Genomic DNA, 27,871 nt, shown 5'->3' on the forward strand with positions numbered 1-27,871 from the left:
TAGGTTCCCAGTACCTCACAGAAAAGGGGAAACAAGCAATAGCAACAACTGAAGCAAACAATATAGCATTAAAATAGAGACCCAGTGCCTACTATGATATCTACAACACTAATTACCACAGGAACAGGAAAGGTGGGTTAGCAATCGCCAACAGAAAAAATAATAGTCATAAATTAGATCTGGCATTAAACAGCAGGTGTCAACTATGCCATCAACCGTGGTAATAACTGAAACAACATGAATGGTGGGGGCAGGAGTTTTATAAACTAAATAGTTCTTTTAAAAAATGGTAAAAATGCATGTCATTAAAAGAAAAAAACATGGTGGGAAGGTAAAAGCGTTTAGAATGTTCAAATTTAAACAGATAAAGCAGAAAATGTATATAGCAAGTTATGACTATAAAGAAGGAGGAGAAAAAATAAGAAAAAGTAAAGGGAGAGAGAACAAGAGAATTTGGCTGTTAGAGAAGAAAGGAGAGACAAGAGAAACAAGATCAAAATAAACCAAAAACCCTAACTCCCCCAAAAGGCAAGGAAAAATGACAATTGTTTAAAAATGAAGATCTGGTAAAGGAGATCAATCATAGCATGCATGAGGCCCTAGGTTCAATCCCAGCACCACACACACACACACACACAAACCCACACCTAAAAGAAACAAATTGTGTGTGTGTGTATCAGAATATCAGAAGAAAACCATTTTTTTTTTTTTTTTTTGGTACTGGGGATTTTGAATTGAACCCAGAAGTGCTTTGCTACTGAGCCACATCCCCAGCCTTTTTAATTTTGAGACAATTTCACATTCAGAGCTTTACTAAGTTGCTAAGGCTGGCCTGGAACTTGTGCTGTATCAGCCACCTGGTTGCAGAATAACAGATATGTGCCACAACACCTGGAGATGGAAAAAAGATTCTGGATGAAAAATAAAAGAATTGTCTCCACTGAGGTGGCCCAAACCGTCGATGAGGATTCATCATCATCGCCTTTGCCCAACTGGCCTTGGGCGATGTCCTGAGAGAGAGCGCACAAGAGAACAAGGACTGGGCATTGTTAGCCCCTTCCTTTTTGTGCACCCCCCAAGCTGCCAACTGGAGTCATCTAAATATAAAACTGGTTGAAATAGCCTTTAACGTCACTTCTTACGAATATGAGGTAGGACAGAATGATAGTACCATTGGTTGGAGTTTTGTCAGGACATACCAGATCAATGCACTCCCAGGGTGGGACTGCTCCTCTAAAACAGGAGATCCAGTGACTGGGGATTAAGTCTAAGTCTAATCAGACCTCAGGGACTTTGTTGGATGGTACCTGCTCTGGAGAGATTAGATCAATGTACCCCTAGGGTCTAGCAGATGCCAATCTCTGCCTGGAGTCTGGATCTCAGGAGCCTCCCAAGAATTCTAGGGGCATCAACCCTCACATGTTTCTTATGTTCTGCTGCCCACAAACATGGCCTTCCCAGGCTTAGTCCCTGAGTGTAATCATGCCCACCTATTCAGCTTCCTGACCCTCCAACTGCTCACATGAACAGCCAGATTCAGGGACAGCAAGACCCTCCTATTTTGGACTTGAATACTGCTGTGCTTGTTTCACTCACATGAGGCTAGGTATGCCCTAGGTCACACATTAGGTGCTTTCTGGGACAATATGGCAATGTTTGCTGATTTCCGGGGCTCCCATAGCAGCAAGCTATACTGTGGCCCCCTTAAGATGGCTCTCCATCTCAGCTCTCTGCTTGCTGGTTGAAAAACACTTAGTACTTTTCAAACACCAGTTTGCTGTGCAGCCTCTGGATCAGTTGAATTCAGGCTACCTTTCTGTTTTACAGGTTTTTCCATGTCAAATTTGTCAGTTGTGTTTATCTGGCCTGGCTCCGAAGTACTCTTTCCTGCTCTTTGTTCAATGCGCCCAAATTTCTGAGTTTCTAAGAGGCTCTGACTGATGTTGAATTTCACTGAATTCTCTCTTTCACCCACCTTGTTGAAGAGCAGTACTCCTACTGCTTGAATCCTGAGCCACAGAGCAACTAGAAATGAGCCTTCCTCTGATCTGTCATCTTGACTCTCTCTGCCCTTTTTACTTTTTATTGTGAGACAGCGCCTTGCTAAGGTGCTGAGAATCTCACTAACTTACTGAGGCTGGCCTTGAACTAGCCATCTTCCTGCCTCAACCTCCTGAGTTGCTGGGATTAGGCATGAGCCAAAAAAACAAAACAAAACAAAAAAACAGTCATTCCACCACCTTTAAACTCATCATCATACAAAGTGTCAGGGCATGGACAAAATGTAGCCAAGTTTTTTGTCTGAATGTAATATGAATACCTTCTAGTCCAATTCCTAGTAGAGTTCTCATTTCAATTTGAAATCTCATAAGCATGGCCTTTACTGTCTGCTTTCCTGTCAGCATTCTGGCCTTCTGAACTCCCATCAGATTTTTCCATTAACATATTAAGATTGTATACACGACCAAGTTGGTTTTATTCCAGAGATGCAAGGATGGTTTAATATACATAAATCAATGAATGGAATTCATCACATTAACAGTAGATGCAGAGAAGGCCTTGAACAAAATTCAGCACCCATTCATGATAAAAATACTAAAGAAACTAGGGCTAGAAAGAACCTACCTCAATATCATAAAGACTATATATCAAAAACCCAAAGCTAACCTCATAGTAAATAGGGAAAAACTGAAAGTATTTCCTTTAAAAATCTGAGACAAGGATATCCACTCTCACCACTCCTATTTAATATAGTGCTAGAAATTCTAGCCAGTGCAATTAGGTAAAAGAAGGAAATAAAAGGGATAAAAATTAGAAAGGAAGAAGTCAAATTATCACTGTTTACAGATGATAATACCCTGTATCCAGAAGATCCACCAAGACTACTAAAGCTAATAAACAAATTTGGCAAAGTAGTGAGTGGGTTACAAAATCAATATACAAAAATCAATAGCTTTCCTATATACCACCAATGAATTTGCTAAGAAATCAGGAAAACAATTCCATTTACAATAACCTCAAAAAAAAAAAAAAAAAACACATTAGGAATAAATCTAACCAAGGAGGTGAAAGATTTCTACAATGAAAACTAGAGCCTTGAAGAAAGAAATTGAAAAAGACCTCAGAAGATGAATAGACTTCCCATGTTCATGGTTAGGCAGAACTGATATTGTTAAAATGGTCATACTACCAAAAGCAATATACAGTTTGTTATGGTTTGGATGTCATTTTAGTCAGTCATTTTGCAGCTGTATCTAAAAGACCCAACCAGCACAATTGTAGAGGAGGAAAGGTTTATTTAGGGGCTCATGATATCAGAGGTCTCAGTCGATAGAAGGCTGACTCCATTCCTCAAGGCATGAGGTGAGTCAGAACATCATGGCAAAAGAGTGCAGCAAAGGGAAGCAGAGAGGGAGACTCCACTCTCCAGATAAAAAATATATACCCCATAGCTATGCCCCCAATGAACCACTTCCTCCAACCACACCCCACCTGCCTCCAGTTACCAATTAATCCTATCAGGGATTAATCCACTAATTAAGTTAAGCCTATAACCCAATCATTTCTCCTCCAAATCTTCTTGCATTGTCTCATACTTGAGTTTTTGGGGTACACCACATCTAAACCATAACATTCTGCCCCTGGCTCCCAAAAGCTTACACTCATCTGACAATGCAAAAGACATTTAGTCCATTCAGAAGAGTTCCCATAGTCTCAACAGTTCTGAGATTGCTCAAAGTTCAAGTCCAAAGTCTTCAAGGCAATCTCTCATTGTGAGCTCCTGGAAAATTAAAAGCAATTTATAAGTATCCAATATATAAATGTACAGAGTAAACATTTCCATTCACAAAAATAAGGGCATAGAGAGAAGGGATGGGACCAAAGCAATACCAAAATCCAGCTGGGCAAACAGGTCCTGTAGTCGTGTGTCTGGTATCTGGAGCACATGGCACAATGTCCTCTCCAAAGGACTTGTGTAGCTTCACTCCTAGAGCCTTGTTGGTTGCAGCCTTTCTGTTGGCTTGTCTCCACTCAATTCCTGCAGCTTTCCTGGGACAATGTCCCAGTTACTGGCATTTCTTAATCTTGGGGGCTCTCCACTGCAGCTTTGGCTTCCTCCTCACATCTCCATGCTTTGCCCTCTCAGGGACTGCCTGGTAGAACTCAGACTGCTGCACTTTGCCTGACCTCCCAGGACTTCCTTTGAAATCTTGGTAGAAGCCTCCATGACCCCTTAACTCTAGCATCCTGCATTCCTGCAGAAACAGCACCATGTAGTTGATGCCAAAGTCTGCCTCTCAAGCAGTAGCCAAGCCTCCAGGGACCCTGGCTACAGCAGTCTCTGAGTGTCTGGGTGGCTGAACACATTGAAAAAACTTCCTAGGCCCCCTTGTGCAAGAAGGATTCCCCTCTTGGGACTTCTCAAGAGAATTGTCACTTTTACCCCCTTGAGCCTGAGATGGTGTGGTCTTACCAGCTCCTGAGATGCCCTCAAGACATCTTTCTTATTGTCTCTAGGCAAAGTTTTCAGGATTTCTTTAATATCAGTAATGTCTTTAACAACTGCAACTTGTTTAGGCCCAGTTTTACTCCTGCCTTTCAAGTCTTAAGTTTTTCAGATCTTTTTGCCCTGCTTTCTGCTTGATTATCACAATAAACTTGGCTAAAAGCTTTCAGCAATATCTATGCCACCACCTGAATGCTATCCTGTCTAGAAATTTTTTCTGCCACATTAAGAAATCCCTCATTTTTAAATAGCCTCAAACTCTCAGGATATGGGCAAAATACAGGTAGCTTCTCAGCCAGAACTTATCACGAATGACCTCTACTCCTCCTCTGAACCCACTTGAGCTCTGTCTTCACTGTCCATGGTCCTATTGGCATTCTGGTCTTCTGAGCTCCCACCAGAATTAGCCATTAAGCTCCCTTTACAATAATCTAAAGCATTTCTAGCTTGTACTGCTAAGCATCTCAAAATTCCTCCCACCAATTCCAAAAAGCTCCCAAGTCTTCTGAACCACATGCTCAGGATTGTCACAACCATGACTCCATTTCTCAGTATCAATTTCTGTTTTAGTCAGCTTTTTTGCTGCTGTGACTAAAAGACCTGACAGCACAATTGTAGCGGAGGAAAAGTTTATTTGGGGGCTCACAGTTTCAGAGGTCTCAGTCCATAGACAGCTAGCTCCATTTTCCAGGACTCCAGATGAGACAAAACATTGTGATGGAAGAGTGTGATAGAGGGCAGCAACTCACATGATGATCAGGAAAAACAGAGACTCCACTCTCCAGATACAAAATATATACCCTATAGCTGTGCCCTCCAATGAACCACTTCCTCCAGCCACACCCCACCTGCCTCCAATTACCAGTTAATCACATCAGGGATTAATCAACTGATTAGGTTAAGTCCATAACCCAATCATTTCTCTTCCAAACCTTCTTAAAGCTACAACTCAATCATTTGTTCTCCAAACCTTCTTGCATTGTCCCCCCAAAATATGTGTATCCCTCAAAAGCTCATGTGTAAGACAATGCAAGAAGGTTCAGAGAAAAAAATGATTGGATTATGAGAACCTTAACCCAATCAGTGAATTAATCACCTGAAGGAATTAACTGAGCAGTAACTGAAGGTGAGGGGTGTGGCTAGAGGAGGTGGGGCATTCAGGGCATGGCTTTGGGTATGTTTTTGTATCTGGTGAGTGGAGACTTCTCCCTCTCTCTCTCTCTGCTGTCTGATCATCATGTAAGCTGCTTCCCTCTGCCATACTCTTCTGCCAAGATGGAGCTGGCTGTATGTGGACTGAGACCTCTGAAATCATGAGCCCTTAAATAAACTTTTCCTCCTCTACAATTGTTCTGGTTGGGTCTTTTAGTAACAGCAGCAAAATAGCTGATTAAAACACAGATTCAATGCACTCCCCATCAAAATACCAGTGACATTTTTCACAGCACTAGAAAAAAGCCCTTAAACTTCATTTGGAAGAATAAAAGACCCAGAAGAGCCAGAGCAATTTTAAGCCAATAAAGCAATGCTGGAGGTATCATAATACCTGATTTCAAACTATACTACACAGCTATAGTAACAAAAACTCCATGGTACTGGTATAAAAACAGACACATAGACCAATGGTACAGAACAGAAAATACAGACAAACTCATACAGATACAGTTACCTGATCCTTGACAAGGTGTTCAAAACATACCTTTGGAGAAAAGACAGCCTTTTTAACAAATGATGCTAGGACAACTAACCAGTTATCCATATGTAGAAAAATGAAACTAGGCCTTTATCTATCACCATGCACAAAAAAATCAACTAAAAATAGATCAATGACCCTCAGAAGTAGGCCAGAAACTATGCAACAGTTAGAAGAAAATGTAGATTCAAGCTTGGCATGGTGATGTATGCCTGTAGTCCCAGTAGCTCAGGAGGCTGAGGCAGCAGGATTGCAAGCTCAAAATCAGTCTCAGTAATTTAGCAATGCCCTAATCAACTTAGACCCTGTCTCTAAATAAAATATACAAAAAGGGTTAAGCTCTCTAGGTTCAATTCCTGGTATGAAAGAGAGAGAGAGAGGAAAGGAAAAGAAAAATGGAGAGAGAGAGAAAGTAAAGGAAAAGAAAAATGTAGGATCAACACTCTAGTTTTTCAGCATAGACAACAACTTTCTCAATAGGACACCTAAAGCACAGGAAATAATGCCAAGAGTTAATAAATGGGACTGCATCAAATTAAAAAACTTCTACACAGCAAAGAAAACAATTAGGAATGTGAAGAGAGAACCGAGAAAGGGAGAAAATCTTTGCTAGCTATTCTTTTGACAGAGGATGAATATCAAGAACATATAAAGAGCTAAAAAAGCTATACCCCCAAACCAAATAACCCAATTAATAAACAGGCAAATGAATTAAACAGACACTTTTCAAAAGAAGAAATACAAATGGCCAACAAATATATGAAAAAAATGTTTAACATCATTAGCAATTAGGGATATGCAAATCAAAATTACACTGAGATTTCACCTCACACCAGTCAGAATGGCGGTCATCAAGAACATCGATAGCAGGCTGGGGTTGTGGCTCAGTGGAGGAGCACTTGCCTAGCACTTGTGAGGCACTGGGTTCAACCCTCAGCACCACATAAGAATAAATAAAATAAAGGGATTGTATCCATATATGACTAAAAACAATTTAAAAAAAGAATACAAATAGCAGTAAATGCTGGAGAGGATGTGAAGAAAAGGGAACACTTTTTGTTATTAAGACTAAATTAGTACAACTACTATGGAAATCAGTATGGAGACTTCTTAAAAGTCTAGATATGGAAACACCAAATAACCTAGCTGAAGAATTAAAGGCATCTTATTACAGTGATACATGCATACTCATGTTTATAGCAGCACAATTCACAACAGCCAAATTTTGGAACCAGCCTAGCTGTCCATTGATGGACGAATGGATAAAAAAATGTGGTATATATACATAATGGAATTTCATTCAGCCATAAAGAAAATTGAAATTAAGGTATTTGCAGGAAAATGGATGGAACCAGAGACCATCATGTTAAGCGAAACAAGTCACACTCAGAAGATTAAGGGTGATATGTTTTCTCTCACAGGCAGAAGCTAGAGAGGAAAAAGGAAAACAAAAGTGGGGGATGTATCTTCTGAAAATCAAAGGCAGATCAGTAGAGGAAAGGGACCAATGAGTGGGAGGTGGGGTAGGAGGGGGGAAGTGCTGGGGAGTGATATTGGTGAAATTATACTGCTGTATTGTGTGCATGTACAAATATCTAACAACAAATCCCATGAATATGTACCATAATGCACCAACAGAAATGTGGGAAAAATAAACAAAAGCCCCTCTTAAAGAAAAAGCTCTGCTTACAAAATTCTAAGCCTTCTCCAGTATATGGCGCCAAACTTTTCCAAACTCCATCTGCAAACCAGTTCCAAACACTTCTAAACCACATCATCAGGTATAGTCACAGCAACTTTCACCAGATGGAAGCCCCAAGTTATTGGCAGCCTGCTGTCCTGTCCATCAGATGGTACATGCTTGTAAAAGTTAAAGCCTGGCTGCTGATAATCACATGTTCCCAGCTGCTGAGCACCAAGTTCTTACGTACTTCCAATGAGAGGGGCTCCAGATCAACTTAATCTGGTCCAGATGACATGTTGATACTCCAGATAACCTTGGGTTCATTATAAACTCATTATAATGAAGAATATTCACCATAGCCTTGCTAGATCCAACTATGACCAAACTAAGGGGGTAAGAAGTGATACCCTGGTTCCTGGAAACCTCTCCTTTCCATGGCAAGCTCCGATGACAGCATAGTACTATACTTCCTCATAACCCTGTTCTGGTAAAAACCCAGAACCCAGACCTCCTTGGAGAGAAGTTACCTTTAAGAGCATACGCTCCCCTTCTCCATTTATTGGCCATTATATAAAATTTTCTGCCTGCTCTTAGAACTGCTTGGTTATTTGTGGATGGTGTTGAGCAAGAAAAGAATCTGCAGATTCAATAACAATAGCTCCACCTCTAGGTACCGATTTTCTGTGTTGGCTTTCTGTTGCTAGGACAAATACTTGAGATAAATAACTTAAGAGGAGAAAAAGGTTAATTTTGGCTTCTAGTTTCCGAGGTTTCAGTCCATGGTCTATTGGCTCCATCATTCTGGGGCCTGTGGTGAAGTAGAAGACCAGGTGGGGAGCAAATAGTGGAGCAAGCTGCTTACTCACAACAGCTAGGAAGCAAGAGAGAAAGAGGAAGGGCCAGGGTCCCCACAGCCCCCTCAAGGGTGTGTCCCCAGTGACATAACTTCCTTCCACTAGACCACATCTAAAGGTTCTACCACCTCCCAACAGCACCATCAGCTGGGGACCAAGCCTTCAACACAAGAGCATTTAGGAGACATTTAAGATCCAAACCATAACAAGAGATTATTTCTGTTTATTATGAAATGTTTTTTAAAATTCTAAAACAGATGCTAAATTTCCCAGTTCCTTCATCTACATAAGACCATTTAAATGACACCCTGTTGCCACTGAATATTTTGTGACAATCCTGGCTGAACCCGAGAACTATGGGCACATAGGCTTATGCTTAAAGCCGGAATTGTCATGAAACTGGAGTAAGTCAACAGCTGACAATCAGGTACTGTAGCTGAAAGGAAGCGGGAGGATAAAAATATACTAATTTTTTTTTTTGTACCAGGGATGCTTACCCACTGAGTCACATCCCCAGCCTTTGTTTTTTTTTTTTGTTTTTTTTTTTTTGTTTTTTTTTAATTTAGAGACAGGGTCTTGCTAATTTGCTCAGGGCCTTCATGAATTGCTGAGGCTGACTTTGAACTTGCGATCCTCTTGTGCCAGCCTCCTAAGTTGCTAGATTTATAGGTGTGTACCACTGCACCCTACAGAATTTAGGTATTTTTAAAAAATGAGGGATGGGGTGTAGCTCAGTGGTATAGTGCATGCTTAGCAGGCACAAGGCCCTTGGTTTGATCTCCAGCACCCCAGAAAAAAAGGAAAAAGACCAGTTCTTTTGGGCTTTAGCCCAAATTTGTTGACTCCAATTAAACATGAGGACCTGGATTCAGGTGGTGAGGTGAGGACTGTCCTTCACAGAAGCAAACTACAGGCAACTGCATCTTTAGCAGGATGGGACTCTCTCTCTGAGGCAAGGTCCCAAGGGCCTACAGAGGGTTTTTCCGGACATCGATCATCCCTGGGCTGGCTCTTCTTGGTTCCCGCCGGGATTTGGACAAAGGTCCAAAGTTCCAGGGCAGACCCACTTCACCCACAGGTAGCACCCGGGGCTCAGGTGCCTCCCGCGGCCTTGGCTCTTCAGGGGAGCCCTGCTCCTCGCTGCACAGGCTGGAACGTTTCCATGTCAGGGGTAACGGGGCATGGACCAAGTCCCGTGGCTCTTCCCGGGCACGGGGGACCCCCTCAGGGAGGGAGGACTGCCAGAGAAGTTCAGGCACTGCTGCATGGAGCCCGTCGTCACTTCCAGGACCTGGTCTGTTCTCTAGGCAGAGGTTCTTCCTCTCACCACCTGTCACAGAAAACAGCACATCCATATCAGAAATGGAGATGGCAACCCGGCCCTGAAATCTAGCCTCCCAATGCTTCGCACAATAAGAAATCTGAGAAATGGAGTCAATAAAAACACAAGTGAGGGTGGTTTCTAAGTATCCCCAGACAAAGGAATGTGCCTCATGGCACAGCAGGGTAGACCCAAGCTGTAGGGGAAGGAGGAGGACAGTCACCCCTGCTCTGGCCTGCAGCATTCCCCCCACTGAGCTTCTGTTTCAGCTCCTGGTTTATCCACATGTGGCGGCTCAGTTCCTTCTCCAGAGCTTGAATCCGGGCCTCATATTGCCTCTTGCTGTCTGCTAACCCTTCGCCAAGGTGGTCTAGTGTGGAAAGGCAGAAAAGACAGGGGTGAGGGGCTGCAGGCAGGCAGCCAGGGCCTCCAGCCTTGGGGCCAGTGGTTGCTCACCTCGTCCCTGCTGCAGGAGCAGCTGCACATTCTGCTCATGCTCCTTCTGTTGCAGGGTCAGCTGGCGGTCCATCTCCAGGCGCTGCCGCTCCAGGGCCACCTCCAGCCAGTACACCAGCCTCTGCTGCTCCTCCAGCTGCATCTCCAGCTCTGAGAAGGCAATCTGCTGCTGGTGCTGCTCCTCCCGCAGTGTCACCACCTGTCCAGAGATCAGCTAGGCTTAGTCCCCCACTACCCCATCCCCAACGGAACCCTCAGCCACGGGTAGCAAGTGCTGGCAAACCTGGCCCCATGGCAGGAGGCACTGAGAAATCACCAGGGTCTTTTCTGCTCTTTTAGTTTAGATATAAGGTGTCTCTCAAAAGTGCTTGTATGAGACAATGCAAGAATTTTTAAAGGTGAAAAACAATTAGATTATGAGAGTCACTGATAGGTAACTATAGGCAGTAGGGTGTGGTTGGAGGAAATAGTTCACTGGGCATGCCTTTGGGGTTTATATTTTGTCCTTGGTAAGCAGAGTTCTCTCTCTCTGCTTTCTGTCATATCCTAAGGTACTTTCCTCAGACACACCCTTACATCATGATGTTCTGTCTCTGGCCCAGAGTTATGGAGTTGGCCAACTGTAGACTGAATCTCTGAAACTGTGAGCCAAAATAAACTTTTCCTCTTCTACACTGTTTTTGTCAGGTCTTTCAGTCACAAGAACAGAAAAGCTGAGTAAAACAATTGTCCAACCAAGTGATTTCAGACACCTTCTCAACAGTGTTCCAGGCTGTGGTTCCAAATGACCAGAGCTGGTTCTCAAGATGGAACTTGTCATCCTGTCTCAAATCCTTTCCCAGTCACATGTTGCTATGCTTTTGGGCAGAGCCTCAGCTGTGGAAATGCATCTAGGCTAGGACTTCTCTGCATTATCGGTGTTTGGGTTGGATGATTTTTGATGGTAAGGCCTGTCCTGTGTGGTGTAGGATGTTTAGCAGCATCCCTGGCCTCTACTCCCACCACCACAACAACCAAAGTATCTCCAGACATGTCCCTAGGGGGCAAACCATCCTCTCTTGAGACCCATGATCTGGGCAAGGGACCCTTGAAGTTGGCAATCAGACCAGAAACAGGAAAGAAGACTGGCTTCCAAAGGGTGAGGACTAGAGAACTAGAGCCTAGAGGTGGTCTTGATCTGTGTCCCATTCAGAAGAAAATGGGGTATTCACTGGAGTTGCCAAGCAAACATCTCTGCCTGGCACAAGTTGCAGAAGATGGAGGCAGTGGGGCTTGTGGCTGGTGACCCACCTTGTCAAAATACTTGCAGAGCAGGGCTCTGGTCTCTGAGGATGACAGGTAGCTGAGCTTGGCCATGAGATTCATCTCACACTGGGACAGCAAGGAGGCCGAGGCCCGCAGCACCCGCTGGCGGCACGTGATAGCCTCATTCTTGTACTCAATGGCAGCATCCAGGGCCTCAATGGCTTCATCCAACTGAAAGAGCGTTCGCTCCTCCTGCAGGAAAAGAGGCACACACGGAAGGAAAGTCCTGGGCTTCCTAAACATCAAAGTCCTGAGTGGTCGTGCAACAGTCAAGACAGCCATAACAGTCTTCAGTGTGCCCTCAACATAAGAATGTCCTGCGCCCATCAAGAGAAAAGCAATCCTGCTCACCGTGCTAGCAACAGGGACACTTTGGTCAAAGTCCAACTCAGAGTGAGGATGGCAACTGCTTGGAGGAGGCTTTCTCAAATGCATACCACCCTCTTGAGTGAGCCACACTCAGGAGCTCCTAGCACCCAACACTGAATGGAAGGCAGGGCAGGACTGCCACAGAGCTACCTGAGGTCTGCTGGGTAAGTCTGTGCAGCACAGGCTTTCTCTCTGCTTGGAGAAGCAGGCACACGTGGGCCATGAGGCATGCTCAACATGCTCCTGACATGATTTCACATGCTGAGTTAAGACACGTGAGTACTGGGTCAGAGCAGCACAGGACTGGGGGGCTAAGAGGGCAGCAAGGCCCAGCCTGTGTCCCAATCAAGGGAGCTGCAGCAGGGAGCAGCCGTCTCAGCCTCTCCCATGCTGTGCAGGGCCTAATACACACAGAAAGCCTGCAGCCCAACAGCAAGGCCAACACCCACAGAGAGCCAGGAGAGGAAGCTGAGGGGAGCAGACTGACAGATGGATGATGGGAGCAGAAGGCTGAGGTGGAACAGCGGAGCTGGGCGGCCACCTCAGGATGTACCTCGGGTGATAGCAGGCTGCCCTGCCTCAGCTTGCTGTCAATCTCCAGGCGCTGCTTCAGCAGAGAGTCCTTCTCCTGGCGCAGGGTGTCAATCTCCCCACGGATCTGCTGCTGATTCTGGGCACTACCCTGTCGCAGCTGCCCACTCTTCTCAGACAACTCCTTCTCCAGGTGTTCCAGCCGGCTTGACACTCGCACAATGTCCTCATTCAGGGCCTGGAGGCAGCATCACCAGGGGTTAGGGAAGGAGCAAGCACCATATTCTCAGGTAGGACAGACTGGGCCCAGCTTATTGGATGTTAAGGGGATGCAGGCTGTTCCCTCAAAAAACCCAAAATCCAGATGTTTGCTGAACAGAAGGCCTTTTAGTTCACAGAAACTTGGGAACTGGGGGCCCAAGGGACCAGGGCATCTGTGCTGGAGCCCTCAGAAATGGCCTGGAGGAGGATATAGACAAGCATAGGGAAGAGGCCCTAACAGTAAGAAGTGATAAAATGGGCAAAGGCAGAGCTGGGGGGGGGGGGCAGTGGCCTGTCACTGAGATGACTTGGCTGGACTGTGTATGAGAGCGCTAGGAGAAATTAATGACCAAGTCCCAAAAGCCTTTCTGGAAGGCTGATATGGGAGGAAGCCAGGGCACTAATGGTCAACAATTTACAGATCATCCAGTAGCACCCCACACCTGTGGGACGTCAGAACTCTCCATGATGATGGGGCAGTGCTCCTGGCCTCTGCATCTGCAAGCCTTCAGAAATCTGGTCCAAGTACCAGGGTTGCAACAGGCTTTGGATTTGACATAGTCCCTCTAATCCTCATGGCTACGTTCTGATCCCATCTGACATCTTCCAGCTCAGAAGCTGAGTTCAAGATGGAGTAATGATGCCAGGTAGACCCGGTCCACCTGCCCAGGCCTACTTGCCTCCAAAGTCTGGGGAGTCTCTTTCTAGTTGGCCATACCACTTCCTACACCTGCTCCTCCTATTCTGCCTGCACAGAATCCAAATAGGTGGTTAATGAGGTGAAATGGACTGTGGGATGGATACTTGTGTCCCACACATCAGGACCTGTGTCATAAATATCCTAAAGTCCTAGAATTACTGAGGATCCACAGGATCCTCACCTGTCTGGAACTTACCTGGTGAAGAAATCACCTAAAACTCCACCTACCTAGATCTCACCTGGCAGGGACACCAACTAGAAGACGTTCACCTGTCCAGACCTCACTAATGGGCACACTGCCTGGCAGAAACTCACCTGGCGGGGTTATCACCTAGAGGGTCCTCACTTGGCTAAACCTCACCTATTAGGACCTCACCTGGCTGGACCGCAGGCGCTTGCTCTCCAGCCCTGTCTTCTCCTGCATCAGAGCCTCCTTCTTAGCCAGGATGACCTCCCGCTTATGGAGCTCCTCCCCCAGCTCCTCCAGTGCCCGACGCTGCTGCAGCACTTTCTCCATCTCCTGATCCAGCCACTTCTTCTGCTCCTCTATCTTCTGAGGGAAAGTGGGGAGGCAAAGAGGGACCTCAGTTCCCATCTCTGGCTAGAGGGTGGCCCCCTGAGTTCCAATGAGGAGAATGGCAGACCCAGCAGCCAACCCCCAGGCAACCAGCCAGGGCTGCCCAGCCAGGCTGCAGAGCTCATGGGGACACAGGCTCAGTTCCGCCCACCTGCTGCTGCTCCAGGCTGACCACGGAGCCGTTGCTGCCGCTGCGCCGCTTCCTCTGGAAGGCTGCGATCTCTTCTGTCTTGATCTTCAGGATCTTTTGCTGCTGCTCGTGCTTCAGCTCCAGCTCCTGGGGGAGGAAGCCCAATGGGGTGGGGGTGTTCAGAGTGCCACGTCCTTCCCAAGCTACCCAGAGTGATGCCCAAACCAGCAAGAGTGCCTGCCCGACTCCTGAGACCATCCTGCAAGTGTTCCCCAGCAAACAGATGTGAACACCTGTCCCCAGATCTGCCAGCGCCTCCATGCTTCACCTCCCTGAACCCTCACTTTCCTGATGCTCCTTATTTCCAGAAGAAAAAATGCCTGAGCTACTTTCTTTTCTTTTTTTTTTTTTTTTTTTTTTAAAGGGCTGGGGATTTAGCTCAGTGGTAGAGTACTGATGGGTTCAATCCCCAGTACCCCCTACACAGATGCACACAAGGTGCCTTCAGGTCTATGAACGTGCCTGAGCTACTTTCTATGGCCACATGGCTGGGAGTGGTAGGAGCAGGTGAGTGCCTCTCTGGGTGCCCCAGGTTGAGCCTGGCTCCACCCTCCTGCTCCAGTCAGGACACCACCTGCACCCAGGGCCTGACCTTGACACGGTGCTGCCGCTTGTGCATCTCTGTCTCCAGGCGCCGCTTCTGCTCTGTCTCCTCACGAAGTCGCCTCTGTAGCTGGCCCTGCTGCCGCCGCATGAGTTGCACATTTCTCTCCAGCTCCTGCAGTCGCTTCTCACTTTGGGCCGACAGTGACACCAGCCGCTCTGTGGCCTGCTTCTTCTCCTTCAATGCCTGGGACCCATACAGATTTTACTGGGCCATGAAGGGGGTGGGGGAGGAGTGGGGGGCGAGTAGCTAGCGCATGCCCAGCGTAGCACCTGGCACTTACCAAGGGTGGGCACTACTGACAAGCAGATGAACAGATAGATGGACAAGCAGAAGGGGAAAAAGGAGGGTAGATGACAGACTAATAACAAAATGCTAATAACAGTAGTATATTTACTATGTATCAGGTACTATATAAGTGCTCTCCATGTATTGAATGATCCTAACAAGCCTATGAAAATGTATGACTATTATTATCCCTTGTTTACAGATTAGGAAATTGGAGCACAGAGAAATTAGGGAACTTGACCGAGAATACACAGCTAGTAAGTAACAGAACTGGGATTCAACCCCAGGCAGTCCAGTTCCAGAGCCCATGTTCTTGACCACTCTATTTTATTACCTCTTGGATCCCTGAACTGAGAAAGGAAGAAATGAATGAGGGAGGGATAGATAGATGGAAGGGTGGATGGACTGATGGATAGGTGAGCAGGTCATGTGAAGGTAAAAAATAGGATGGATAATATTATGGGGTGAATTGTTTCCCCTAAATCCCTATGTGGAGGCCCAAGCCTCCATAGATCAAAATGTTATTATATTTGGAGATAGAACTTTTAAAGAGGTCATTAAGGCTAAATGAGGTCATAAGGGTGGGGCCCTAACCCAATGTGATTGTTGTCTTTCTAAGAAGAGATAGAGACACAAGGGATGCAGAGTAGAGTCAGGAAAAGACACAGTGAGAAGGTGGCTATCTGCAAGCCAAGAAGAGAGGCCTCAGGAGAAGCCAGACCCATGGACACCTGGGTCTCAGATTTCCAGCTTCCGGAGCTGTAAGAATTGTAAGAACTGTAAGAAATTAGACTTCTAATGTGGTGGTGCACACCTGTAATCCCAGCTACTCAGGAGACTGAGAGGTAAGAAGATCAAAAGCTTGAGGCCAACCTGGGCAACATGGCAAGACAGTCTCAAAATAAAATAAAAAGGGCTGGGAAGTAACTCAGAGGTACAGCACCCCTGGGTTCAATCCCCAGGATCTCTCTCTCACACACAGAAACTGAACTTGCGATGTTTAAGCCAACCAGTCTGTAAATACTGTGTTATGCTACTTTAGCACACCAATACAGATAGATAAGGTGCGAACTGCTAGAAGGGAATGGAAGGGTGGGTGCACATGTGGTAAACAGACGGTTGATCAATCAGCTGATGAAAGGCCAGAAAGATAATGGGTAAGAGGGATAACATGAACTGGCAGGTAGACAGAAAGGGAGGATGGGATTGAAGGGGGTGAAGGGAGCGCTGGGAGGTGACCTGTGGTTGGAGGCAGGGAGGGCTGCACAACGCAGGGTAGTTTTTCTTTGGATGCCCACCCCTCACCCTCTCTTGGTCTCCTACATGGTTTTCAGGCAGGACCTGCCTCTCTGCCTCTGATGTGTTGAAAATGAAGCCAACCTCAGCTTCTATACAACACCAGCCCCACCTTGGGGGCCCTGGGGGTGTTAGCACCAGCCGCCAGGGGCTGGTACATGAGGTTCCAAGCAAGCACAGCTTCCACAGTGGGCTTGGGCCCTGGAATCAGTATACTGTCTGAGGGACCCCATCTTGGGAGGTCGCAGCTGCCCCTGTCCTCCACTCCTTAAGGCCCCAACACTGACCTGCACCTGGCTCTGGGCAGCTGCGACCCTCTTGCGGAACTCCTGGAGCCGGGACCGCTCGCCAGCATCCTGCGGCTCCTTGCCCTCGAGCTCACGCAGTTGCCTCTGGCCTTCACTCAGCTCAGCCCGCACCCGCTCTGCCTCCTGCTCCAGCTCCCGGATGCGTTGGCTATGCTGGCGGTTCAGGGCCTGTGCTGCCTTTCCTGGAAGAGAGTGGGGCCACATCAGCACAGGTGACCTCTCTCCCCAAAGAGGGCCACCCACTCCTTCCCCTGGGAGGTTTCCCAAGCCCTGTTAGCCACAAACACCGGCATGGTTGTACCAAGCCTTTCTACCAGTATTGTGACTATTTTCTTTAAATTAACTCACTTTTTAAATGAGCCTCACCCACAGCAGTGACCCAAGGCAATTACAAGTTACCGTGTTTTATTTTTACCTAATATGTGCCAAAATAAATACATATCCTGAATCTGCATATAATTAAACTTCTAAAATTAGCATTCGTTTATGAGAAATATGAAGGACAGAGGAACAAGTTAAAATGACACCATAAGGAAGTAAACAGACCAACCCAAGATATTCGGGGTCTGGCACAATCTACAGGATGACTGTGAAGACGTGAGAAAAGGGAAACTTCAGAGACCAAAGCAAATATAATGTGTGTGTGCACACTGGGTCTGGAGCCTGCTTCAAGCAAACTAGCTATAAAGACATTGTCGAACAACTGAGGGAAGGTGCTTATGCTCTGGGAATGAAGAGAACATGAGTTCTCAGTGACAGAAAGCCTCCCTGGCATGCACGAGGCCCCGTTTTTTATTCCAAGAACTGCAGGAAGAAAGAAGAGGACATGAGTTTTGTTAACTGGGCTAATGGAGTGGCATTATGTCAGGTAAAATAATGTCCAAATTTTTAAAGATATACTTCTAGATATACTAGAAGTTGTAGAGATGAAAGGACATTGTGTCTTGGATTTGCTTCAAAATATACCAGCAATAGCCAGGCATGGTGGGTCTTGCTAAGTTACTGAGGCTGGCTTTGAACTTTTGATCCTCCTTCTCAGTCTCTTGAATTACAGGTATATGCCCCCCTGAGAGTTATTCTAAGCACTTTACCTGAACTGACTCATTTTACTCTCACAACCAACCTATGAAGTAGGTAGAGATGAGGAAACCGAGGCACAGAGGGGTTATGCTTCTTGCTTGAGGTCACACAGCTAGTAGAAGCTAAGTTGAGTTTCAAATCTAGGCCATCTGGTCCCTCTCCTAACCATCACACTTCTGAACCTTCTCAAACAGCACAGGAGAAGAAATAGATAGGAAATCACCTTCAGGTGGGAAGCCCACCCCAACACTCACCACTCACCTGTGCGGACCAGCTCGCCTATGAGCTCTTCCTTCATGCGGATGTTGATGGCCAGCTCCCGGATCTTCTGTTGGGCCTGGGCCAGCCGCCATTCAGAGGCCATGGTGGCGAGGGCCTGGCGGGTCTGAACTGGGGCCTTGCTCCCACTAACTGCTATAATAGGCAGACTGTCAAGGTTATCACCCAGACTGAGAGTGGGGGAGGGTGCTGCCAGCCATGGTGTGTGGACTGTCCCAGGATCGCTTACCCAAGACTAGGGAGGAGGCATAAAGGGAGGGGACCCTCTGCACCCCACCCAGCTTACCTCTGGGCCCTGGTGTAGCAGTGTCCAGCTCTCCAAGGTGAAGCTCTGGGCCCTTTCTGTCTGGTGGGCTCCCTGGGTGAGCCCCCATCCTCTGGCTCCAGTTGCTGATCCCATTTCTGGAGGGCAGAAGAAGGAGTCCCTATTCCTCCCCAAACCCCTGCCCCAGACTAGCCCCTCTCAGGCCCGGAGGAAGAGCAACCTCTGGGTCTTCCAGTCCCGAGTCGATATGATCCCAGGATGTAAGTCTGACAGAATTCAGAGGCAAGGGCAGAGCTCAGGAGGTCCCAGGCACCAAAGACCGCCTTGGACACTGAGAACCACCAAGAGGCCTGGGCCCACCCCACATCACACCAACCCCAGAAAGAAGACCTCACAGTCCAGAGTGCACAAACCCTGGTCTGCTCTCTCCCAAGGGGCAGCAAGGGCCATGTAGGAGGGAGCACCTGGGACTTGAGAAGCCTCCCTGCATCCTCATCCAGCCTTGCTTCAGCCCTGAGCTGGTCCTTGTCAGGTCAGGCAGTGGGTCCCACTCACCTGCGCAGGTGTAAGGTCTGCCTGGGCAGCTCTTCCTCTTCCTCCACTTCCTCCTCTGATGCAGCTGAAGAGCTACTGCCTAGTCTATCTACCTCAGTTGGTAACTCAGCTCCAGCCTCCTTGCCATTTGTCACCTGCTGGGGGGGTGGGGCATCAGGGTTTCAGGACAGAGTACCTGCAGGACATCCTTCATGATCCATTTCCTACTCGAAATCTGTTCCTGCAATGTGCCCTGCCACCTTAAAAATCTAGCTCAAGGAACACCACTGGGACATCTTCTCAATCTCAAGTTGGGGCATCAGCACCCGTTCCGCCTCCTCCTTCCCTCCTCATCTCCAGTTCCCATAGCACCTGATTCTCCTCAGGTGACAACCTGCTCTAGCTCATAGGTAGATCATCAGCACTCAAATCCTACCTCACTAACAATACCCTCCCAGACTGGTACATATAAACAGATTTCCACCCAACCCAAGTCCTCCTGGACCTTTAGAGGTGAGATGACCTAGAGCTTTGAGGCAGAGCTAGAGAGGACTTGTCCAAAGGCCCCAAGTGGCAGGACTAGAAGCAGGAGACCAAGATTCAGGGAGTGAGATTAGGGCTCATGGAAGAGTCAATTAGCAAAGAGAACCATTCAAAGACAGAGGGGGTAGCCTTGAAGTGATGACCTCTCCACCTCCAGGGGTGTACAAGCTTTCCACATGGTGCCAGAAGCCAGAACCTCCTCACCTCAAACAATCTCAAGCTATCCCAGGGATGCCCAGTAGCACTGGACCCTTCTGAGAAGCCCTATACAGTCACCCAAATCTTGGCCCTTCCTCTAGGGACAGCTGAAAGAGACACCTTATATCTCACAGCTGGTGCCATGGAAACATAGGTGAGGGACATGTGTCCCAGCATCACCCTTGTCCTGCCTGACCAGTCCTACCAGGCCTAGCAGACACCCAGTCTCACCACCTTCTCACCTCGTTCCAATGCTCAGGACCAACTTCATCTCCAGGAAGGCAGACAGGTGGCACCATGCCCAGCACATTTGTGTGGGCACCCCCCAGAGGGGCTGTGTGAGGTCGAGGAACAAAGGACCCAGGAGGCAGGCCCTGTAGAAGCCCTGGAGTCCCCCAGCCAGGCCGCACCAGCTCCAGTCGAAGTCGCAGCTCCACCATCTCCTCCTGCTGCTCACGCAGCCGGTCACTCTGCAAGACATGTCCACGTGCTGACAGGTGCTCAAGATGCCAGGGGAAGGGATGCTCACTGACAGGCAGAAGTACAGGAAACTGGACAAGTCTGAGACCAGACCCCCTCCCCAATAAAACTGAAGAAGTCCAAATACCCCTGACCACCTCTCAGTCCCTTCCCATCCCACCCACCCACTGCACTCCCAGAGACTAGAGCTCTAGACGCACCCTGTCCCATCCTCTTCACATTCACAGCATGCCAGTCCTCCACCTCCAACCTCTGCCACCAGAGGGTGCCAGGTGCAATGCTGATCCAGGTAGGTTTGGCTCTAAGGTGTACACTGCTGCCCCTCAGGTCCCAGCCTCCATCCAAGCTCACAGGGACCCAGCAAAAAGGTGCTCTGCTTGGCAGTTCCAACACCCACCCACACTTCTGTTCCTCATCACCACACTGGCTCATGTTGTGTACCCCATACCTCTACACTGTCCCTCCACACCTGTCCCCCAGTTCCCTACTTTGGCTAACCCCCTTGCTTCCTGGGAAACTCAGGTCAGACTTTCTCTAATCCCTCTCCCAAGAAGCCATCCCTGCTCTGTGGAAAGGCATGGCCCCACCTGAAGTTTGTACTGTTCCATGGCGTCCTCCAGTGCAGCTAGGAAGTCCCGGTTCTCCTCCTCCAACCGTGCCACCTGACTCTGCAGGTTCAGCAGCTGCTGTGATCCCTCATCTTCCTGTGGAGCAGGGAGGAAGGTTTTAGGGACCAAATCTGGCAAGGAGCTGGCACACCGTGGCTCTTTCTCTGCCCTGCTTCCTTACTACGACTTCCCACTTTGTTCAGAGCTCTGCCTGCAATGTAATGGGGAATTTGGACCCACTAGTGGGGAGGGCACTCCAGATCTCACCTGGCAAGCCATTTGGGCCATTTCCTGTAATTGTTAATTATATTTTTGTTAATATTAGTATTATCAGGAAGAACTTACCCTTGAATAGTATGCTAGGTACTTGTTACTCCTTCAGTTCTTACATAGTACCAGGATATAGTATCAAGTTTATCCCTATTTTACAGATGGAGAGACCCAGAGGCTCAGTGAGGTTAAAAAAAGAAGAGGCAGGGGCACAACTGGCTGTCTAAAGACACTCTTCCTCCCCAAACTTCTCCGCGATCACACCTGGCCCTCTGCCACCTTTCGCCCTCCAGGTCCCTGAGCCGCCTGGTCCTCTGCTGAGGCGCTCTCGATGCCGCTGTCAGGTCCAGAAGAGGAACTCAAGGCGCTGCGCTCACCCTCCACTGCACACAGCCAGTCGCGCACCTTGCGAGCGGCTGCGCCAGGCAGACCCGGCTCAGCCTGCAGCTCACGTAAGAGGCTGTAGGCGGCGTTGGTGCGAGCCCGATAGCGTGCGCACTCCGCGCCCAGGCGAGCTGCGGCCGCGGCGGAGCAGGCTGCGGGACCCGGTGCGCGCCGGCCGCGGTGGATGATGCGCGTCTCGGAGCGGTGCCTTGGTGGCCCCCGTGCACCTGCCGCGGCCTCCTCAGGCGCCCGCTCTGCTTCCGGCCGCCAGTTGACCATAGCGCGGTTGCGGATGTTCTGGGCGCGGCTGGCATAATTGAGGGTGTTCAGGGTCTCGTCGAAGTCGGAAGAGGAGGGGCTGACGCAGGCGATCATCACAGTTTTGGCGTTCCCGCCCAGCGAGTCTTTGAGGATCCTGAGGGCGAGATGGTGAGGGTCAGGGTCTCGTGGCTGCAGAGACGGCAAGCCAGACCTAGAGGCCACTCCTGGACGCCGCTCCTCTGGGCAGAGCTCTCCAACTGAGCTTGCCAGTGCACCCAGAAGTCAGGGAAACCCATTCCTATTTTGGGTTCAACACCCCTACCCCCAGGGTGGATTGGTGTGCCAGCTCACCGCGTGATCTTGGAGTCGCGGTAGGGGATGTGGCTGCCTCGGCGCTGGGGGTCCCCCAAGGCGCTGATGACATTGCCCAGCGCCAGCAGGCTGCTGTTGATCTGGATGCTCTCCTTGAGCCGCTCACCGGTGCTGCCTGTCTTGAGGACCCTCTCTGAGCCGGCCAGATCCACGAAGTGGAACTTGGAGACAAGCAGTTGGCTCGCTGCAGGTCGGGGCAGTCGGCTGGGGACACGCCCCCGCTGCTCCAGGGTCATGGTGAAGACAGTGTGTGAGCGGCTGGAGAGACGATTGAGGTGCGTGGCCCCTGTGTGGCGCGCTGCGTTGCCCATCTCCAGGAGGCTCAGCACCTCGTCCAGGCCCTCCACGTCCACCTCCTTCACCCCACACAGCACTGTGGGCACAGAAGACTGTAAGTCCAGGTGCAAAAGCAGCCTAGGACTGATCAGCCAGATTTTCCTGACCCAGGCCCTCACCCCCATGTCTGGGAGTCCTGCTCATCCTGTTCTGGGTTTGGGGTGACTCCAGGTTCCCCTATGCCTACCTTAATGCCTCTCAAATCTGACCTTTCTGGAGACAGGGGAAACTAAAGCAAAACCAGCCAGGGCTTGGGTGTCCCTTAAGGAGGTGTCCCTCCCAGACAGGTGAGTGATGCCCTCAGAGCAGCCATGCCATATGCCCCACTCCAGTCAGCAGAAGACCCCAGAGTTCCTCACCAACATTCCCCCGATCATCTTCCCGAAGCTGGATGTCACAGCTGGCAGTGCCCACCTCAAGCAGGTCTCGGAACTCCTCCTTATACACTTCTAGGTAGGACACATGGACCAGACAGTCTAGCAGGTCATTCTCATCAATAAGCTTGAAGGCCTCGGCCATGGCCCGTGGGATGATGCCCTGCTCATCCTCATGCAGGGAGGCTGGGGAGACACCACAGGACCTCTTACCGCCATGCCTACAGCTGACATGGCCCAAGGTCCCTAGGTCCCTGCCAGCAGCTGGAGGATGGGGTTTCAGCATGGAGTGGTAGAGGCCAGGATGGGAGGGGCAGCCTGTAGGCCATGCTCCAGGATGGTCAGGCAGAATTACAGAATTCACAAGTTGGAAGCAACCTTTCATGGTTTAGACAATCTCTTTTATGATCTAAGTATCCCCTTCACTACATCTCTGATGGATTATCAGATATCCTTGGCTTGATTACTTCCAGGACAGGGAATTCGTGACCACAGTACACACTTGGTTAACTAAAGGAACTCCTAAATTTATTCACAGGAAGTAATTGGAGTGTACATCCTAGGGTCCAATAGGAGACCTGTATTCATAACAGAATACCAGGTGGCCATTTCAAAAAAATAGTCACATGCAGTAACACACATCTGTACTCTGAGTGACTTGGTAAGCTAAGGCAGGATTTCAAGTTTCAGGGCAGCCTCAGCAACTTAACAAGACCATGTCTCAAAATAAAAAAATAGACAGGACTGGGGATATAGCTCCTAGGTAGAGCACTTGTCTAGCATGAGTGATTCCCCAGCACCGCAAAAAAAAAAAAAAAAAAAAAAAAAAAAAAGATTAAGGAACATTTAATGATACAGAGAAATGTTCATGATATATAGATATCCATATAGACATAGATATAGATTTAGTTTTGGTTGGTTGGTTGGCTGGTTTTTGCAGTACTGGGGATAAACCGTGGCCTTGAGCATGCTAAGTACACATTATCACTGAGTTACTTCTTTGGTCCTATGATATATTGATAAGAAAATGAAACAATACCAAAGAATGGGCATAAAATAATCAGTTTTTTAAAAGTAAAAGTATAATAATTTTCTGAGTATGGCATGCTCACAGGGTGAATGATTTTGAAAGGCAATTATCAAGTATGTTAATTTGTGTATGTGTATTTCTGCATCTTCCAGTGCAAATAAGTGTGCTCTTATAACAGCTATGTTCTGAATGCTTGTCTCCCCAAAATTCATGCATTGACATCTTTACCCTCAATGGGTTAGTCTTAGGGAGAGGTGCCTTTGTGAGGTGACTAAGTCATGGAACACATGAATGGATTCAGTGCCCTTAATGAAAGAAACCAGAGAGAGACTCTTCTCTCTTTTATCATGTAAGGTCAGAGAGAAGGAAGCTGTTCTTGAGGAACCTTGCCCTCAGTTCTGTCAGCACTTTGATTTTGAGACTTCCCAGTCACCAGAATTGTGAGAAATAAAATTCTGTTTATAAGCCACCCAGCCTGTGATATTCTGTTATAGCAGCTGGAAGGCACTAAGACTGTAATCTAGGAGAAACAGTTTATGTTACTCAAAAGGGGACAGTTCCTTCAATTGACCCATAGGAACTTTCTCAAAACTGCTCCAGAGCCTCACTGAACCAGCCTGCAATCCTGTGTGCAGCAACCAAAGCACTTGTTGTCTAGGACTGAATGCAGATTTCTGACCTTCAGCAGTCATCCTGACAACCTCCAGAGACATACCAACTTCCCATGCCCTGCCTCTGCTGAGGTCCCCAGAGCCAGACTGCATGGCCACATTTCACTTCATCCTGTAAAATCCACCCACCTCCAAAAACCCTTCCTTTCTATCCAGCCCACTGATATGGCTGGTCCCACCATGGATGGGCTGCAGATCTATGTCTAGGAAATCTGTATTCCCTCCCCTATCCTCACCTCCAACAAGGAGAGCAGGGGTCAAAATTCAGGATGACATCAATGCCTTTCAAAGTGGGCACAGGGTCACCAGCACAGTCACTCACCCACACTGGCCTCTCCCATAGTATAGGTCTTCCCGGAGCCTGTCTGACCATAGGCAAAGACGGTGGCATTGAAGCCCTCAAAGAAAGCCTCCAGGAGGGGCTGCACACAAGCTTGGTACACAGCTTCCTGACCAGCATCTTCTGCTAGCACCACATGGAAACCAAAGTGGCGGTCACGCCCCAGGGTGACTCGACCATGCCCTGGCTCCACCTGCAGGCAGCTCTGATGCCCATGCAACAGCTCCTTGGGCAGCAGTGGACGAACTCGCAGGGCCACCCTCACAGGGGCCTCTTCAGCCCCTGGCAGCCCCATGTTGAGGGAGGGCTGCTCCCAGACCTGTGGAGAGAATGAAAAGCCCCTGACATTAGGACCTGTACTCCAGGAGCTAGACTCACACTGCAGGTGACCTGGTGCCAGATCATGCAGCTCCTGACCTTGAAGTGATGGTGTGTGATGGGGTGGTAGTTAAAACTCAGAACATCCTCTGTGCACAACTTGGTGCCCAAATGCAAGAACCATTATATAATCTTACACAGTAACATCTCATGGTTCCCAACATGGGCAAATCAAGGCCTGGACTACTCCACTTGATACCCAGGGTCTTCTGTGTTCCAGCTGCACCTCTCTGTGATCTTATCACAGATAACAGACATTTGGATACGCTCACTAAGCACACTCTGAGCACCACACCACACCACGGAAGTCCTCCCATTAACATAGCCTGGGTTTCCCATAGTCTCTGTCTTTGTCACATCATCAACCTCCAACCATCTTCTAAAAAACAGATCTTTCAGGACCAAGCTTCTACCACCAAATCCTGCCACTTCCATCTCCTACACAACTCTTCAGTTTATTAGCTGCTCCCCACCATTGTGCCAAAGCCCAGGTCTTGCCACTAATATCTTGATGGGCAGACTCTGGTCAGCCTTCCCTCTTCCTTGTTTCCCTGTCCCCTCCAACACAGCAGCAAGGGGCATCTTCCAAAACTGCAAAGGCAGTCAATCATGTCACTCCCCTGCTTAAAACCAAATCTCCAAAAAAGGTTCCCCACTGCCCTTGGGATTCAACCTTAACAGGAAAACAAAAACTAAAGGTAAGCCTTAAAACAGGTACTGCCTACCTTAACTACTCACCTCCTTGACCCCAACCTCAAAATCACTCAATATTATCAAATCTAATTTCTCCAGGTTTTGGCTGTGCCCACCTTCTTCAGATGTCAGGGAAACTCCTCTGCTGTGCCCGCACCAGCACACACATCGCCCCTTGTGCTGCCCCCACCGGCCACTGACCACACGATGCAATTGCCAAGTTACCGGCATGTCTCCTCCAAGGTCCAGAGTAGGAGCTGGAAGGCAGGGCCCCTCTTTGTCCCCTTTGAGCGGTATCCTCCAGCACCCAACACAAGATCCAATAGTGCCCAGTAAACAGCGATTAATCCTCATCCAAGGAACGACCCCATTCACCCTCCTCTTATTGAATTTTTCAGTCCCCCAGCCACAATCAAAACACTTTTGTTATTTACTGTTTTTCCTCTCTCCGCACGTGTAACCCAATCGTTCGTTCATTCAATCATTGGGTGACCAGCCTTAGGCACACCCGTGGTAACTCTGCCTCGCAGGACTGTGGGGTCCAAGGCGCCCGCCTCCCACCCCATTCCGTGGGCTTTTCGAGCCCGGGGTGGTCCCGGCTTCTCAGGATCCCCGCTAGTTGCACAATGCTCCGCGCCCCTAAGGAACCCGACAATTCCACCCGCGCCGGAGTCTGCAGGCACCAGGCAGGCGCTCCTACAAAGTTTGAAGAAGCAATTACAAATGGGCCCTCGCAGCCTCGGCTATCGCTCCCCCTGACCAGGCCCAAGATGCCAGTCTCGGCCCCCCTGTTTAAGGAAGGAGGATGCCGGCCCACCCAGGGATGAGCTTCCAGGAGCCGGGTCGGGATTCTGCAGCCACGCGGGTCCCAGTGCCGCCCGCCCAGGCCTGCGAAGTGGGGAGCGAGTGCGCCTCCCCCGTCACCCCTGTCCTCACCCTCCAACCCCACCGGGGCCCACACCCACCTGCTTGGGTGCGGGGGCAGTCCGGGCTGGGAAGTCAGGCTCCAAGCCCTAGCGCGGCGCCTTCCGATGCCGTCATCGGGACCCCCGCCCCCCAAAATATCCCTCCTCTCACCCGCAACTCCGCCTGCCCGGGCTCTCGGGGGCGGAGGCGGGAGCCCGGGGCGCTGCGGAGTCGGCAGCAGACAGGCTGGGCGGGACCCGGGCCGCGGAAAGGGGGCGGGCCTGCGTCCGAGGGGCGGGGCTGGAGAAGAAACTGACACCCTCCTTGGTCCTCCCCCTGTCTTCTAGAAGTCAAGGCTCCAAACTGGACACTAGACAATATTCTATTCAGCTTAGGGTTCCTTCTTCAACCATCCCTTTTCTGCTCCCAGTGCCAAACCATCCTTCTTGAGGGTGGGGAGTGGATGGGGACGTCCGCAGAAACTTCCATCTCCCACATTTAAAAAATACTAGTTTTCTCACATTTTAGCATTCCTGAAATTGAATTGCATCTTAGGGTCTTGTCAAGGGAAACTTGACACCAGAGGAGATCATAGAGGGGTGTCCACACGTGCAGCCTTAAGGAGATGGTGTCTTCAAAAAGACAAAAGAGGGCTGGAGTTGTAGCTCAGTGGTAGAGTGCTTAATAGCACCTGTGAGGCACTGACTTTGATCCTCAGCCCCGCATAAAAATAAATATAAATAAGTAAAATAAAGGAATTGTATCCATCTACAACTAAAAATATATATTTTTTAAAAAGACAAAAGCCCTCTTTGATTTCCAAGGGATTGTTTGTATTGGGAGCACCACACTTTGCCAAATTTTGATTAAAAACTGGAAAGAGGAGACTGGGTGTAGCCCAGTGGTGGAGCACTTGCCTAGCATG

At 48.7% G+C, this 27,871-nt stretch overlaps 1 protein-coding gene across 6 annotated transcripts; it reads right to left on the reverse strand.

The window, feature by feature from the left end:
* Positions 1 to 9,282: 9,282 nt before the first annotated feature.
* Positions 9,283 to 27,187, reverse strand: KIF7 (kinesin family member 7). Of its 6 annotated transcripts, XM_079129614.1 has the most exons (20): positions 27,006 to 27,187; positions 26,157 to 26,297; positions 24,952 to 25,288; positions 22,914 to 23,114; positions 22,198 to 22,591; positions 21,466 to 22,000; positions 20,911 to 21,027; positions 20,086 to 20,313; positions 19,124 to 19,260; positions 18,590 to 18,705; positions 18,286 to 18,438; positions 16,924 to 17,126; positions 15,041 to 15,238; positions 14,410 to 14,535; positions 14,058 to 14,234; positions 12,743 to 12,958; positions 11,806 to 12,012; positions 10,516 to 10,714; positions 10,283 to 10,429; positions 9,283 to 10,068 (listed from the first exon to the last, which is right to left on the reverse strand). In XM_079129614.1, the coding sequence occupies exons 3-20, from the start codon at positions 25,262 to 25,264 to the stop codon at positions 9,707 to 9,709; spliced, it is 4,029 nt and encodes a 1,342-aa protein (XP_078985740.1). In that variant the 5' UTR covers positions 25,265 to 25,288; positions 26,157 to 26,297; positions 27,006 to 27,187; the 3' UTR covers positions 9,283 to 9,706. The 6 variants fall into 6 exon arrangements, with proteins under 6 accessions (XP_078985740.1, XP_078985741.1, XP_078985742.1 ...); XM_079129615.1 differs by lacking the exon at positions 26,157 to 26,297 and having other exon boundaries at positions 19,124 to 19,257; XM_079129616.1 differs by lacking the exon at positions 26,157 to 26,297 and having other exon boundaries at positions 18,286 to 18,435.
* Positions 27,188 to 27,871: the final 684 nt, after the last annotated feature.

Source organism: Sciurus vulgaris (assembly GCF_902686455.1).
Source record: "Sciurus vulgaris genome assembly, chromosome: 2".
In the NCBI taxonomy this organism is placed as follows: Eukaryota; Metazoa; Chordata; class Mammalia; order Rodentia; family Sciuridae; genus Sciurus; species Sciurus vulgaris.

Excerpts from the sequence above, each read along its gene's own strand:
- KIF7 (XM_079129613.1), bottom strand. The coding sequence starts at position 25,264 with ATGGGGCTGCCAGGGGCTGAAGAGGCCCCTGTGAGGGTGGCCCTGCGA. Across the intron at positions 14,536-15,040 it reads AGCGGCAGCACCGTGTCAAG|GAGCTGGAGCTGAAGCACGA; the intron begins GTCAGGCCCTGG and ends TTCCTCCCCCAG. Across the intron at positions 12,959-14,057 it reads AGCGCCTGCGGTCCAGCCAG|GCCCTGAATGAGGACATTGT; the intron begins GTGAGGTCCTAA and ends TGCTGCCTCCAG.